The 12145-nt window shown below is 39.4% G+C and overlaps 1 protein-coding gene across 16 annotated transcripts in view; it reads left to right on the forward strand.

Annotated features, from left to right (window-relative positions):
• The window catches only part of Agbl3 (AGBL carboxypeptidase 3), a 77618-nt gene that overhangs the window by 4758 nt on the left and 60715 nt on the right, over window positions 1-12145 (forward strand). For all 16 annotated transcript variants that reach the window (XR_005976438.1, XR_005976439.1, XM_041675623.1 and 13 more), the window contains one exon: window positions 1001-1183. Coding sequence is in view for 12 of the 16 variants with exons in the window: in XM_041675623.1 (XP_041531557.1) it covers window positions 1001-1183 (183 nt within the window). In the remaining 4 variants the exon portion in view is untranslated. The remainder of the gene's footprint in view (window positions 1-1000; window positions 1184-12145) is intronic.

Consider the following 12145-nt stretch of genomic DNA (forward strand, 5'->3'; position numbering starts at 1 on the left):
TAAGGGGATGATTTGGGCAACAACAGTGCATAAATTGGGTACTTAAAACCTGAAAGGGTTTGGAAACACTGTCAAGCCACACATAAGGGGAAGACTTCAAAAGTTACTTCCTAAGCAAAGCAAAGACTTGATTGTTTAAAGTGAAGCTGAATTGTGATCCTGGTGGAAAGTCCCTGGAGGTTAGCTCCCAGGTCCTAGAGTCATATGAAAGAAGGGAGATAAACTTAGAAGGAATTGTACATCAAACGGATGCCATGCAATTACACACTGACAGAAGGGGTCACTGCATTGCCTGCTGAAGGTAGACCCATAATAACTATATGAACCACACTCCTGCGGCTGGTTCACACAGTGAAAAATTTGTGACTAAGAGAACACTAGCACCCTTTAGGAATACAGTTCCAGTAAGTGTGAAGTTATAGTTAGTGACTATATTTAACTCACTGGGCAAATAGTATGGTTAAGTCAAATACAGGGCTTTGAGAAATAGATCATTTGTTAAAAACATGAGGACCTGAGTTCAAGTCCTAGCAATGTCTGCACTTGCAGTCCCAGCAGTAGAAAACTGTAGGGCTCACTGGAGAGTCAGTCCAGCCTAATTGGTGGGCTCTGGGCCAGGGAGAGACCCTGTCTCCGTGGTGGGGGACAGTGTTCTTAAGATGACACCAAAACAAAGGTTGTCCTCTGAGCTCCACAGGTTCTTGCACTCACATGTAAAAGTCAAATTTAGATTATCTGCTAGAGAAGCTGCAAGAAACAGACATTATGTAAGTATTGGTAAGAAATCATATATAGGTTAACATTTTTAGCTATTATGAAAATCAGTTGTCACAAAATTTTGTTTAGATATTTAGAATGTCATGATTATTAGTTAAAATGATATCTATAAATATACATAAATTAAGTAGATTAAAAGGAAAAGAAGAACTATGTGTAACATGTAGGAATTGGGGATTTCTTTGTGGTTACTCATGACTGTATTTAAATCTTTCTTCAACAGATTATATTGGTGACCCATTCTTCCCTCGAACTACACAGATTTTATTGGAGTATCAGCTAGGAAGATGGGTACCACGCCTCCGTGAACCACGGGATTTATATGGTGTCTCTTCTTCTGGTCCACTGAGCCCAACACGGTGGCCATACCACTGTGAGGTCATTGATGAAAAAGTCCAGCATATTGGTATGTTTTTAGAGGTCTTGGGGGTTCAGAATTAGCAAACTTATTTTATCATCTTGATATTAATGAAGAAACTAATGATGTTAACAGCTGCATTCCAGAAGTATAACATAAGCTATGTACATAAATAAAAATTTCCTATTTGCTATGCAGGTTTAAAAGTAGAATTAATTTTAAAATGTAGTCTACTTAAAGCTTATCAAGAATATTTTACTATATTTTTACACAAAGTCACCCAAATCTGGTATGCATTTTATACTTATGGACATCACAGTTCAGACTATTCTCATTTCACTGTGCTTAAATAGAAGGATTTAAAATGTATGCCAGAACTGGCACAGTGATACACAGCACATAGGAGGCTGAGGCAGAGGATTGCAAGTTCAAGGCCACCCTGGGCTGTATATCCCCAGATCCTATTTCAAATAAACAAATGTCCCAGATCTATACCAGCTTTGAATAATTCCAAAAGATGTGATACCATAGTCAGCCATGCTGGGCTTCTGCCAGTGTCATAGTAGTCTCTCATCCTGGCTCCCAGTCTCCTCTTCTCACTGTATCTTTGCTGATGCTTGTCTTGTTGCTGTTTCTGTTCCTCTTTGATTGTCTAACTCCTTAAACCATTTTGTCTTTGCCTTTTTTCTTTCCCACTTTCTGTTTCTTTTCTTCAGTAGATAGGGATGAACTATAGAAGACTTGTCTAAAGTGTATTTTTTTTGTTTCTTTATGTGTGCATTCCCAAATTCATTTTCTACTGTCCTAGAAAGAGCTCATAGACTTAATGTCCATAGTCAATAACAATGAAATAAATGCAGTCAAAAAAATCCTCATTGCCCTACAACTTCCCACTGCTGTTTTTCTGTTGTTGATTGTAAAGTCCACATGTGCTATTACCATGTAGAAATCTAATAAAATATTTGTGAATGGATAAAATTAAAAGCTGTCTGTACTTACTACAGTGCCTACTAAAGTTAAATGCCACTCAGGAGTTTGTTTGTTTTAGTTTTTTTTTTTTTTCAACACGGGGATTCTCTGTGTAGCCCTCGCTATCCTGGAATTCGATCTGTAGACCAAACTGACCTCAAAGTCAGAACTCAGAGAGAGAGAGAGCCTGTAAGTAGAGTTTTTCTGGGTCTCGATAGCCGTCCCTCAAATAACCACACAGGAACTTACTATTAATTGTAAGTGCTCAGCCAATAGCTTAGGCTTGTCTCCATCCAGATCTTAGAACTTAAACTAACCCATCTCTCTTTCTCTATGTGCTGTCCCAAGGTTCATTTACCTCATCTGCGAAATTCCCATGTTGCTTCTTCTGCATCTGGCTTGCGACTTTCCAGATGCCACCCTTCTTCCCAGCATTCTCTCTGCCCCCAAAATCCTGTCTAGCTGTCAACCAATCAACTTTTATTAACAATGAGATCAACACATTGTGAAAACATTGTGTACAGAAGGATTATTCTACAGCATTTCCCCTCTTTTTGTTTAATTAAAAAGGAAGGTTTTAACCTTAATATAGTTAAACTATATATAACAAAAACAGGTATCAAGTAAGAATTACAATTAACAATATCCAGTCTATTTATATTTGGCAAAATTAGAGAAAATACTCTTATCTAAATGTTGAGTCTAAAGTTTTATACCTGATTTACCTTTTAACAAAACTAAAGAAAGCTATAAGTTTAACTGTTTAGTCTTTAACTCAATCAAAGACACAAAAGGATGTGATGTTACCCAGTGATAGGTATATCTGGCTGTAAAATATTTTGAGATTATTAGTTGGTTTTGGATTAAAGTAGATTCAATAATCTGCCCTTTTTTTCATATTATTCCTATATAATGTCCCCCTTTTTTCCTTAAAAAATAAATCTTTGAATTTAACTCTTATTTAGCTTTTTTCTGACTATAACCAATAACAACTTGTAACTAGCCCTCCTTAAATGATAACAAACATCCATAACCCATCTTTCTGGAATGTAGGTGTTGTTTTCTCTAGACTGCTTCCTGGTGTCAGGGGCATTGGCATTCTTGGGGACCCTGAGAAAATTCAGGATAATGGTTAAGTGTTAGCTGGAGTAGTCTATGGGGCTGGACCATCTCAGCCAGCAGCCTTAAAACTATTCTGGATACAAAACTCTGAGGAGACTGCAACAGAGGCATTTTGAGATCTTGGATCCACCTGGGCCATTTGTTTTTTCATTGTGTCTGGTCCCCTTACTCTCAAAATATATAAACTTTTAAAGGTAATATATCTGTATTAGTACAAGTATAAACTGTGCACAAATTAGTCAAAGGTTTTTTTTTTGTTTTCTGTTTGAGTAGGTAAAATATGTGTTATGCATTTTGTAGGGTTTTTTTTTTTAGGTTTATTTGTAGCCAGGATTTTTGAGGGGAGGGTGTCTTCCTGATCATACCTGATACATATCAACCTAGAATAAATCGACAGCTTCTCATTTCCAATAGAAATAAAGCATAACCTCTTCCCCAAAGTAACATATCTTTTAACTTCCATTTTGAAGTCAACATTCTTAAAATATATGTGTTGGTTTAATTCATCAGCTTTCATAATCCAATGTGTAGATCCTTTATGAGCAATCAGAAAATCTAAGGACAATACAATAACATACAGAATCCAGATTCTCTGTATTTCCCATGTTGACATGGCTTATTATATATTTTTAACTTTTTATTGTACTTTACTCTGTTTAAGGACTTTTATTTTTGAACTATTTTTATTTTTTTCTAAATATTTATTTATTTATTATGTATACAATATTCTGTCTGTGTGTATGCCTGCAGGCCAGAAGAGGGCACCAGACCCCATTACAGATGGTTGTGAGCCACCATGTGGTTGCTGGGAATTGAACTCAGGACCTCTGGAAGAGCAGGCAATGCCCTTAACCTCTGAGCCATCTCTCCAGCCCTTGAACTATTTTTTAATCAATGACTGTATATATATTTTCTCTTCTCTCTCCCAAACCTGTGTATATTTTTAAATACACTGTAACCCATTTAGAGTTTTTTCCATCTTGATATGTCTTTGCTGAGCATCTGTAGTGTTCTTTGATTGCATGAGGCAAATCTTAAACTACTGTGTTACCTGCCCCCTGGTGTATCTTACTTGATGCATGGCAGTAGTGCATGGCAGCTGGCAGCTGACTCCTCCCAGAGGCAGCTGCCAGGAGATGCGTCTCTGTACTATAGCTGGCATGAGAGACTTGAGACTAGGAAGCTGCATTTGGCTCCATTTTTGTGTGTTTAGAACCTTGGTCTCATTTGTTTGGTTGGTTTGGTTTTTTTGAGACAGGGTTTCTCTATAACTTTGGAGCCTGTCCTGGAACTTGCTCTGTAGACAAGCTGACCTTGAACTCACAGAGATCCCTCTGCCTCTGCATCCCAGGTGCTAGGATTAAAGCCATGTGCCACCATCACCACCCATCTGTTTAGAACCCTTTTTAAGCTTTCTCAGGTTTTATGTGGATCTATATGGCCCGACAGTGGGTGCCATTTGAAGGTGGAGTTTTTCTTTGTCCTGGCAGCCACTCCCAGAAAACCTACTCAGAGACATTATTAATTATAAATACTCAGCCAATAGCTTAGGCTTATCTCCATCCAGCTCTTAGAACTTAAATTAACCCATTTCTATTAATCTGTATGCTGCCCCAAGGCTCATTTACCTCTTCTACGAAATTCCCATGTTGCTGCTTCTACATATGGCTCAACACTCCTTAGACTCCACCTTTCTTCCTAGCATTCTCTTTGCCCTGAAAATCCTGCCTAGTTTTTGGCCAATCAGCTTTTTATTAACAATAAGAACAACACATTTTCACAGTGTACTGAAGGATTATTCCACAGCATCTGTTGTCCCTGCATCCCAAGTACTGGAATTAAAGGTATGCATCACCACAATCCGGCAAGGAGTTCTTAAAAGCTAAATTTTATTCTTACATTATCTGGTTTTAGATAGATAGGTATCATAGCAAGATAGGCAGTCAACAGATAGAGGACATAGAGAAGCAAAAAGGATAGTGGCTTTGCTTATAGAAAAGAAAGCCAAATTTTTTCTTCTCTCTCCCAAACCTATCTATATTTTTAAACACATTGTAACAAATTTAGAGGTTTTTTCCATCTTGACTTCCAAATTTTAGGTCTAGAAATACACTAAGAATTCATGCTTACCACTATAAGCACCATTTATTTACAGAGATGACTTTAGTGTCTATTTTCCATGGTTTAAGTCTCTCCTGTTGACCACCACAACACACTAAATCTTAACTCTTCCTCAAGTCCTTCTTATGTCTTGCTTTTGTTTCATAATCTTTTTGTAGCTGTGTGAGTAAGAAGGGAATTGGAGCCGAGAAGGAACAGCCTTCCTGCTTTTCCTGTGGCCTCTGTCTATGTTCTCTTCTGTGGGAGTGGTAAGAAACCCAAAGGAGAGAAGAAAGTAAATCCCCAGCACATCACTGATTTCCAGCTTGCCCCTGCCCCATGCTGGTTCCGTTTAGTAAATCTCTCTCCCCCTAGCTGGACAACCCACTTTCCCATCCTTGGTGCATCCTGTTCTTATGATTATAGCACTTAATTTCCAACCTTCATTTGCCCTTGGTGATTAGATTAACATCAGTGCCTCGGGATGGAAAAGAGTCTCTGCACCTGGTTACCTGATACACTCCCAGTTTTGTGCTTTCGGGTTAGAGCAGTTCTGTTTCTGGCTTCTACTAATTTCAAATATATTTTCATACCAAACTCCCGTTTTTTAAGAATAGTTCGATTCACTAGTGCCATTTTTCAGGCGTCTTACATGGCAAATAGACTTTGAGCTTTATGAGCCCAACTTCCACTATAAATGAAGATGCAAACACTCCATGATGTAGGTCAGATGCAGCCGTTCTCAGCATTGGTTTCCCAAGGTCCCTGGAGTAATGATGGAAGCTTCACAGCTACTAGTGACACGCTTCGTGCATGGTAGACTCATACAGGGCGAGAGCTTTGTTTGGGGCTGTGCCATGTTCTTTGCTTCGGCCTGTGTCCTGTAATATTTGCGGGTTGTGCAGGTTATCAAGCTGCAACATCTAGCTCATCCTTTCTGTAGGAAACATTGGGAATTTACTACCAACTGTCTTTAACAGCTTTTCCTACTTGCTATCATTTCAGAAAGTCTTTTCCACAGTTTTGCACATTCCTTTGAGATTGCTTTTTTAAACAAGTTTAAGTACTTGACAGGACATATAAGACTAAACAGAGTTCCACTTGCAGATTGCTTTTATTCAAAGGTAGAGGACTGGTGTAGTAAAACAAAGAGGCTTCTGGCTAATGCTGGAGCCCAGAAGGCAGGCATCCTCTTGGTACAAGCTCCCCAGAGACTAAATTCTCTCTCTCTCTCTCTCTCTCTCTCTCTCTCTCTCTCTCTCTCCTCCCTGACTCTCTGTCTCTCTCTCTCTCTCTCTCTCTCTCTCTCTCTCTCTCTCTCTCTCTCACACACACACACACACACTTCTGATTAAAACAACATGTATGCAGTGAATTGCTCTGCCTCAGAAACTAAGGCAAATCAAAACAAAGTTTTGTGCCTCTCCTTTCATGTGGTTAAAACAGATTGTTTAAACGTACTGCCAAATGAAAGCCGTCAGTTTATAAACTTTTGGGGGTTACCAGAGCAGTCTAAAACCTTAAACAGCTCATCTACTAATCTCACTGTCCTTTTCTTAGCCAAGAGTCAAAGTTAGACATCCAGTGTGCCATGTAGGTAAGCTAGGACATTTCTCTAGCCCAGTTGTCTATTGTGAAAGTCTTTCCATATTACCTCGTAAGGCCAATCTTTTTATAATAGTTATGATAGATTTTTGTAGGTAAAGGCTGTTTGTCCGTTTCCCATCCACCCAGACCCTAAATAATCACATAGAGACTATGTTAATTACAACACTGCTTAGCCAATCACTTAGGCATATTGCCAACTAGCTCCTATTTCTTTAACTCATTTCCATTATTTTGTATTTTACTATAAGGCTCATGGCTTACCAACAAGGTTCCAGGGGGTGGCTCCAGCAGCCATCTTTTTCCTTAAGCAGCTACATGGCATCTCTCTGACTCTGCCTACTTTCTCCCAGCATTTTAGTCTGTCCCCTGTCACCCCCCCCCATCTCTAATCTGCCTTGCCACAGACCCAAGTAGCCTCTTTATTCATTAACCAATAAAAGCATGTACAAGGTAATTATTGTCACTGTCACCCAGCTACAAACCTTGCAGCCTACAACAGAAACCTGCCTACAAGCTATACTGGTGCAGTCATGACCCAGATGTTTATGGGAGCGACCAAGCACTTCTTTTTATTGGATTTAAGGCCTACTCCTTGAAGTGGAACCTATACCTGAAAATACTAAAGTGGCCAAGAATCTGAGACTAGGTAGGTCCTGGGTCTAGGGGAAAACCTAATACTTTGTAGTTCTATAGAGACATATAAATGTTCCTATAATAAATAACTTCTAAAGACATACTTCTGTCGTCAGAGCCTCACTTTAAAAATCCATGCAGAGAATTAGTAAGACATTACTTCATAGAAGTTAAACAGACTGCCGGTAAACACTTAAAAAGATATTTGACATCCTAGCCATCAAGCAAATTGATGCTACACTGAGGTATCATTTTGGAGCCCACAATACTACACAGTAAATGTTCAGAGGACAGACCAATAGACCGTTCCATGGGAAATGTATATGTGCATGTCCACATGGAATAACTCATTTTGCAGAGCTGTGGGAACACTTGTCTTTTGGAAAAGTCGCTGTCATATCTGTAAAAACTTTGTGAGACCATGATTCTCCCTTCAAAATGTGATTTATTCGCAAAACACCTCAGCAGTATAACTTCTTCTGCACAGGCAACAGAATGACCTTCCCATTCCCCCTCACCGTGAGGCCGTAGAGCGATAGTATTCACTCTTTGTTCTAACAGTTAAATTTATGTAGAGTCAATCCCACAAAATTACTTGCTAAAACCGGGCGGTGGTGGCGCACGCCTTTAATCCCAGCACTTGGGAGGCAGAGGCAGGCGGATCTCTGTGAGTTTGAGACCAGCCTGGTCTATAAGAGCTAGTTCCAGGACAGGCTCCGAAAACACAGAGAAACCCTGTCTCGAAAAACCAAAAAAAAAAAAAATTACTTGCTAAAAGACAACATAGAAATTTCTATAGAAGACAGGTACTGAGCAGGAAGGTAGCATGCCCCGCCTTTACAAGACAGACAGGTCTGGACAGGGTAAAGTCCAGGTTCAGGGACATTTAGTAGCTTTATCTAATGGTTGGAATGTCAGGTATTTCCCCTTGGATGGGGGGGGGGGGGCTTTCCTGGGTGGTGTCACCTGTTCCAGAGCACTGCTTTGTCAGCTTCTACCTGCCCCTTTTTATGATCGTAAAATGTGTGTGATATCATTGTTTTACCTATAGGATTCTCCAACCATGTCTATAAGAACTAAAACCCTTGTGGAGATTACCCCATATGCTTCTTCTTCCTCTTCTTGCTGTTTCTTCGTACAAAGGAATAAAGAACATGTAGCAGTAACATACGTGAATGATTTATTCCAATTAGCCAGTTTTCGCCTGCATAGCAAATCTTTCTATACCCTGAGAGGTTTAATGGGCTTAACCCCAAAATAAACCTCGATAATACCACTTTACAGGAACAAGGATGACTAGGACTATAAAGTCAGATCACAGGAAATGGTAAGGATGCAGAGAAACTGGAGGCATGATACGCTGGAGAGAACGTAAAGCTGTGCAGTCAGCGTTTTCACTTCTAGGTACACCCAGAAGAAACGAAAATGTGTCCAAACAAAAACTCACGAATGTCAATAACAGTGTTATTCATAATAGCCAAAATATGAACACAATCCAGATGTGCATCTGTCTCGAAAAACTAAAAAAAAAGAGAGAGATAAATAAATAAACATGGTGCCGCTATGCAATGAAATATCAATAGCCATAAAAAAGAATGAAGTATTAAACACATGCTACAAGATGAATGAACCTTACAAACATGCTGGGAAGTCAGACAAAAGAGGATAAATGCCATGTGTTTATCAGATTGATAACTACCTTAATTGTCATCATAGAACGTCATCTAGTATATGATGGAAGCATATGCAGAGATCCACAGAAACACTGGGCTGAACTCCTGGAGTCCAGCCATAGAGAGGGAGGAGCGATATTATGAGCAAAGGGGCCAAGACCATCATAGGGAAACCCACAGAAACTGCTGACCTGAGTTATTGGGACTGACAACTGGAGAACCTGAATAAGACCAAACTAGGCCCTCTGAATGTGGGTGACAATTGTATGGCTGGGGCAGTTTGTGGGGTCACTAGCAGTGGAACCAGTATTTATCCCTAGTGCATGAACTGGCTCTTTGGAGCCCATTCCCTATGGAGGGATACCTTGCTCAACCTAGATACAGGGGGAGGGCCTTGGTCCTGCCTCAAAGTGATGTGTCAGACCTTGCTGATGCCCCATGGGAAGCCTTACCCTCTCTGAGGAGTGAGGGGGTGGGGTGGTGAGAAGATGGGAGAGCAGGAGGACATAAGTGAGAAAGAACTGGGATTGGTATGTAAAATAAGATTGTCTTAAAAATAAAATATGTGACTGTATTTGTGTGGAATGAGAATTTGTAGATATATAGAAACAAAATAACACAGATAGGGCAGACGAGATGACTCAATGTATAAAGGCACTTGCTGCCACACCCAAGAACTTGAGTTCAGTCCCCAGAACCCATGTTGTGGAAGGTGAGAGCTGATTCCCACAAACTGTCCTCTGGCCTCATGCATGTAGGATATGTGTGCCCACATACACACAAAATGAATAAATAAATAAATAAATGTAACAAAAGTAATAATTTAAATGGTTGCCCTCTATGCAAAGGTTATATATTCTGTTCCCTTTCCCAGGTGTACGGGGTGTTCTAGATTGTGTATCTTGTTCTATAGATAAAAGATAGATAGATGACTCTTAATGGAGTTTTGTTAGAAGTTAGTGGAGGAAAAGCCCAGAAGCAGGTACTAACCTATGTCCTATATCTTTCTTCCCTGAGAAGGAGCTTCACACATGATTTATGTTAAAAGCTTGTAGCTGTACCCTTTTAACAGTCTGTGAGGTCGACAGCATCTTAGACAGGTACTCAGGTCTGTTTTTGTCTTTCAGATGCCCACCTGTCTTGCCCCATATTTTGAAGTACCTAAATAGCCTGCAATTTCAATACTGTAGTAGATTCAATAAAATATTTTGGAATTAATCCAGTTTGGGATTCTTTTTTATTATTATTATTATAAGGGTGAGGATAATATTCTGTCTTTATTCTACACATCTCTTAGGTGAAATTGAAAGTACGACTGTACTTTTCAGAAACATCAGTCATGTAAGAGTGAAAAACTATTCCAGATTGAAAGAGGCTAAATACATATTTTGACATCCAATGTGGTGGCACATACCTGTAATTGCAGCATCAGGAGGTGAGATAGGAAGATCCCTAAGTTCAAGGTCAGCCTGATGTTGACTGAGTTTTCTGTTCCTGCAGTTGTTAAGTCCCAAAGAAATCTCACAGAGGTCTACATTAGTTGTAAACTGATAGGCCTAGTAGCTCAGACTTCTTATTAATTCTTACAACTTAAGTCAGCCCATTATTCTTGTCTATGTTAGCCATGTGGCTCGGTACCTTATTCAGCAAGGCAGTCACATTTTGCTTCTTCTGTGTCTGGGTCATGACTACATACTGAAACCTCCTTCTTCCCAGAATTCTAGTTGCCCTGCCTCTACTTTCTGCCTTGTTACTAGCCAATCAGCATTTTATTAAAAATAATACAAGTGACAGGATAAAAGACCATTGTCCCACAGCACTTCCCCCTCCCTTAAAAAAAAAACAAGAACTCTGAATCTAATATCCTTTGTTTAGCTTTTCTCCTGACCATTATCCATAACAACTTATAACCAACATTCTAAACAGAGGAAAATATGCATAGTCCATTTTTAGGAAATGGGGGCATAGTTTTCCTGGTTGTTTCCTGCTGATTGGGGACACTGATAATCTGATGGGGACCTAAAGAAAATTTATAATTATGATCAAGTCGTGATCCTGTGAGGCTTGATCATCTCAGGCAGCAATCTTGAATCTGTTCTGGATGTAGAACTCAGACATCTGGGTCATCCATTCCTATTGGAGATCTCTCAGGGAGTCTTCCTTGATCAAACCTGATATTTTTTAACCTGGAATGAGTTCACAGCCTCTCATTTCTTTTCCAAAGTAACATACCTTTTGACTTCAATTTTGAAGTCAAGGTATTTTCAAAATACCTATCTTGGATTAAGTCACCAGCATTTATAAACAAGTATCTTTTAGCAGCTGTTGCTCCTTCCTCAGGATTCAAACAATTCAAAGAGAACATAATAACATACAGTATCCAGACTCTGTGTATTTTCCATCTTTACATGGCTTTATTTTAACCTCTTTTATTTTTATTTTTAACTTTTGGCTTTTTGAGACAGGGCTTCTCTGTGTATCTTTAGCTGTCCTGGAACTCCCTCTGTAGACCAGGCTGTCCTTGAACTCACAGAGATCTGCCTGCCTCTGCCTCCCAAGGGCTGAGATTAAAGGTGTGTGCACCACACCCAACCACTCTCTTTTTTATTTTAAGGACTTTATCCTTTTTTTTTCTCTCCCAAGCCTACACATATTTTTAACACACTGTAAACTGTTTAGAGGTTTTCTTGTCTTTGAATCTCTCTTTACTGTATATCTTTTTCTGACCACACGAGTCTTTAATTTGCTAAGCAGTATGGCTAGAGTTAAAGTCATGGCTTTGATGGCTAGATCCACCCCATTTTTAGCTTTCTGAGAATCTAGCTTCAGTGTGGAGGTACTGGTCAGAGCCATGTTTATTGCCATAATTGTATGGTGTTTTAAGGTCCATGTACCACCAAGAAGC

The sequence above is a fragment of the Microtus oregoni genome, unplaced genomic scaffold (genome assembly GCF_018167655.1).
Source record: "Microtus oregoni isolate MIOR12 unplaced genomic scaffold, Mior012 000026F_ref0000081, whole genome shotgun sequence".
Taxonomy (NCBI): Eukaryota; Metazoa; Chordata; class Mammalia; order Rodentia; family Cricetidae; genus Microtus; species Microtus oregoni.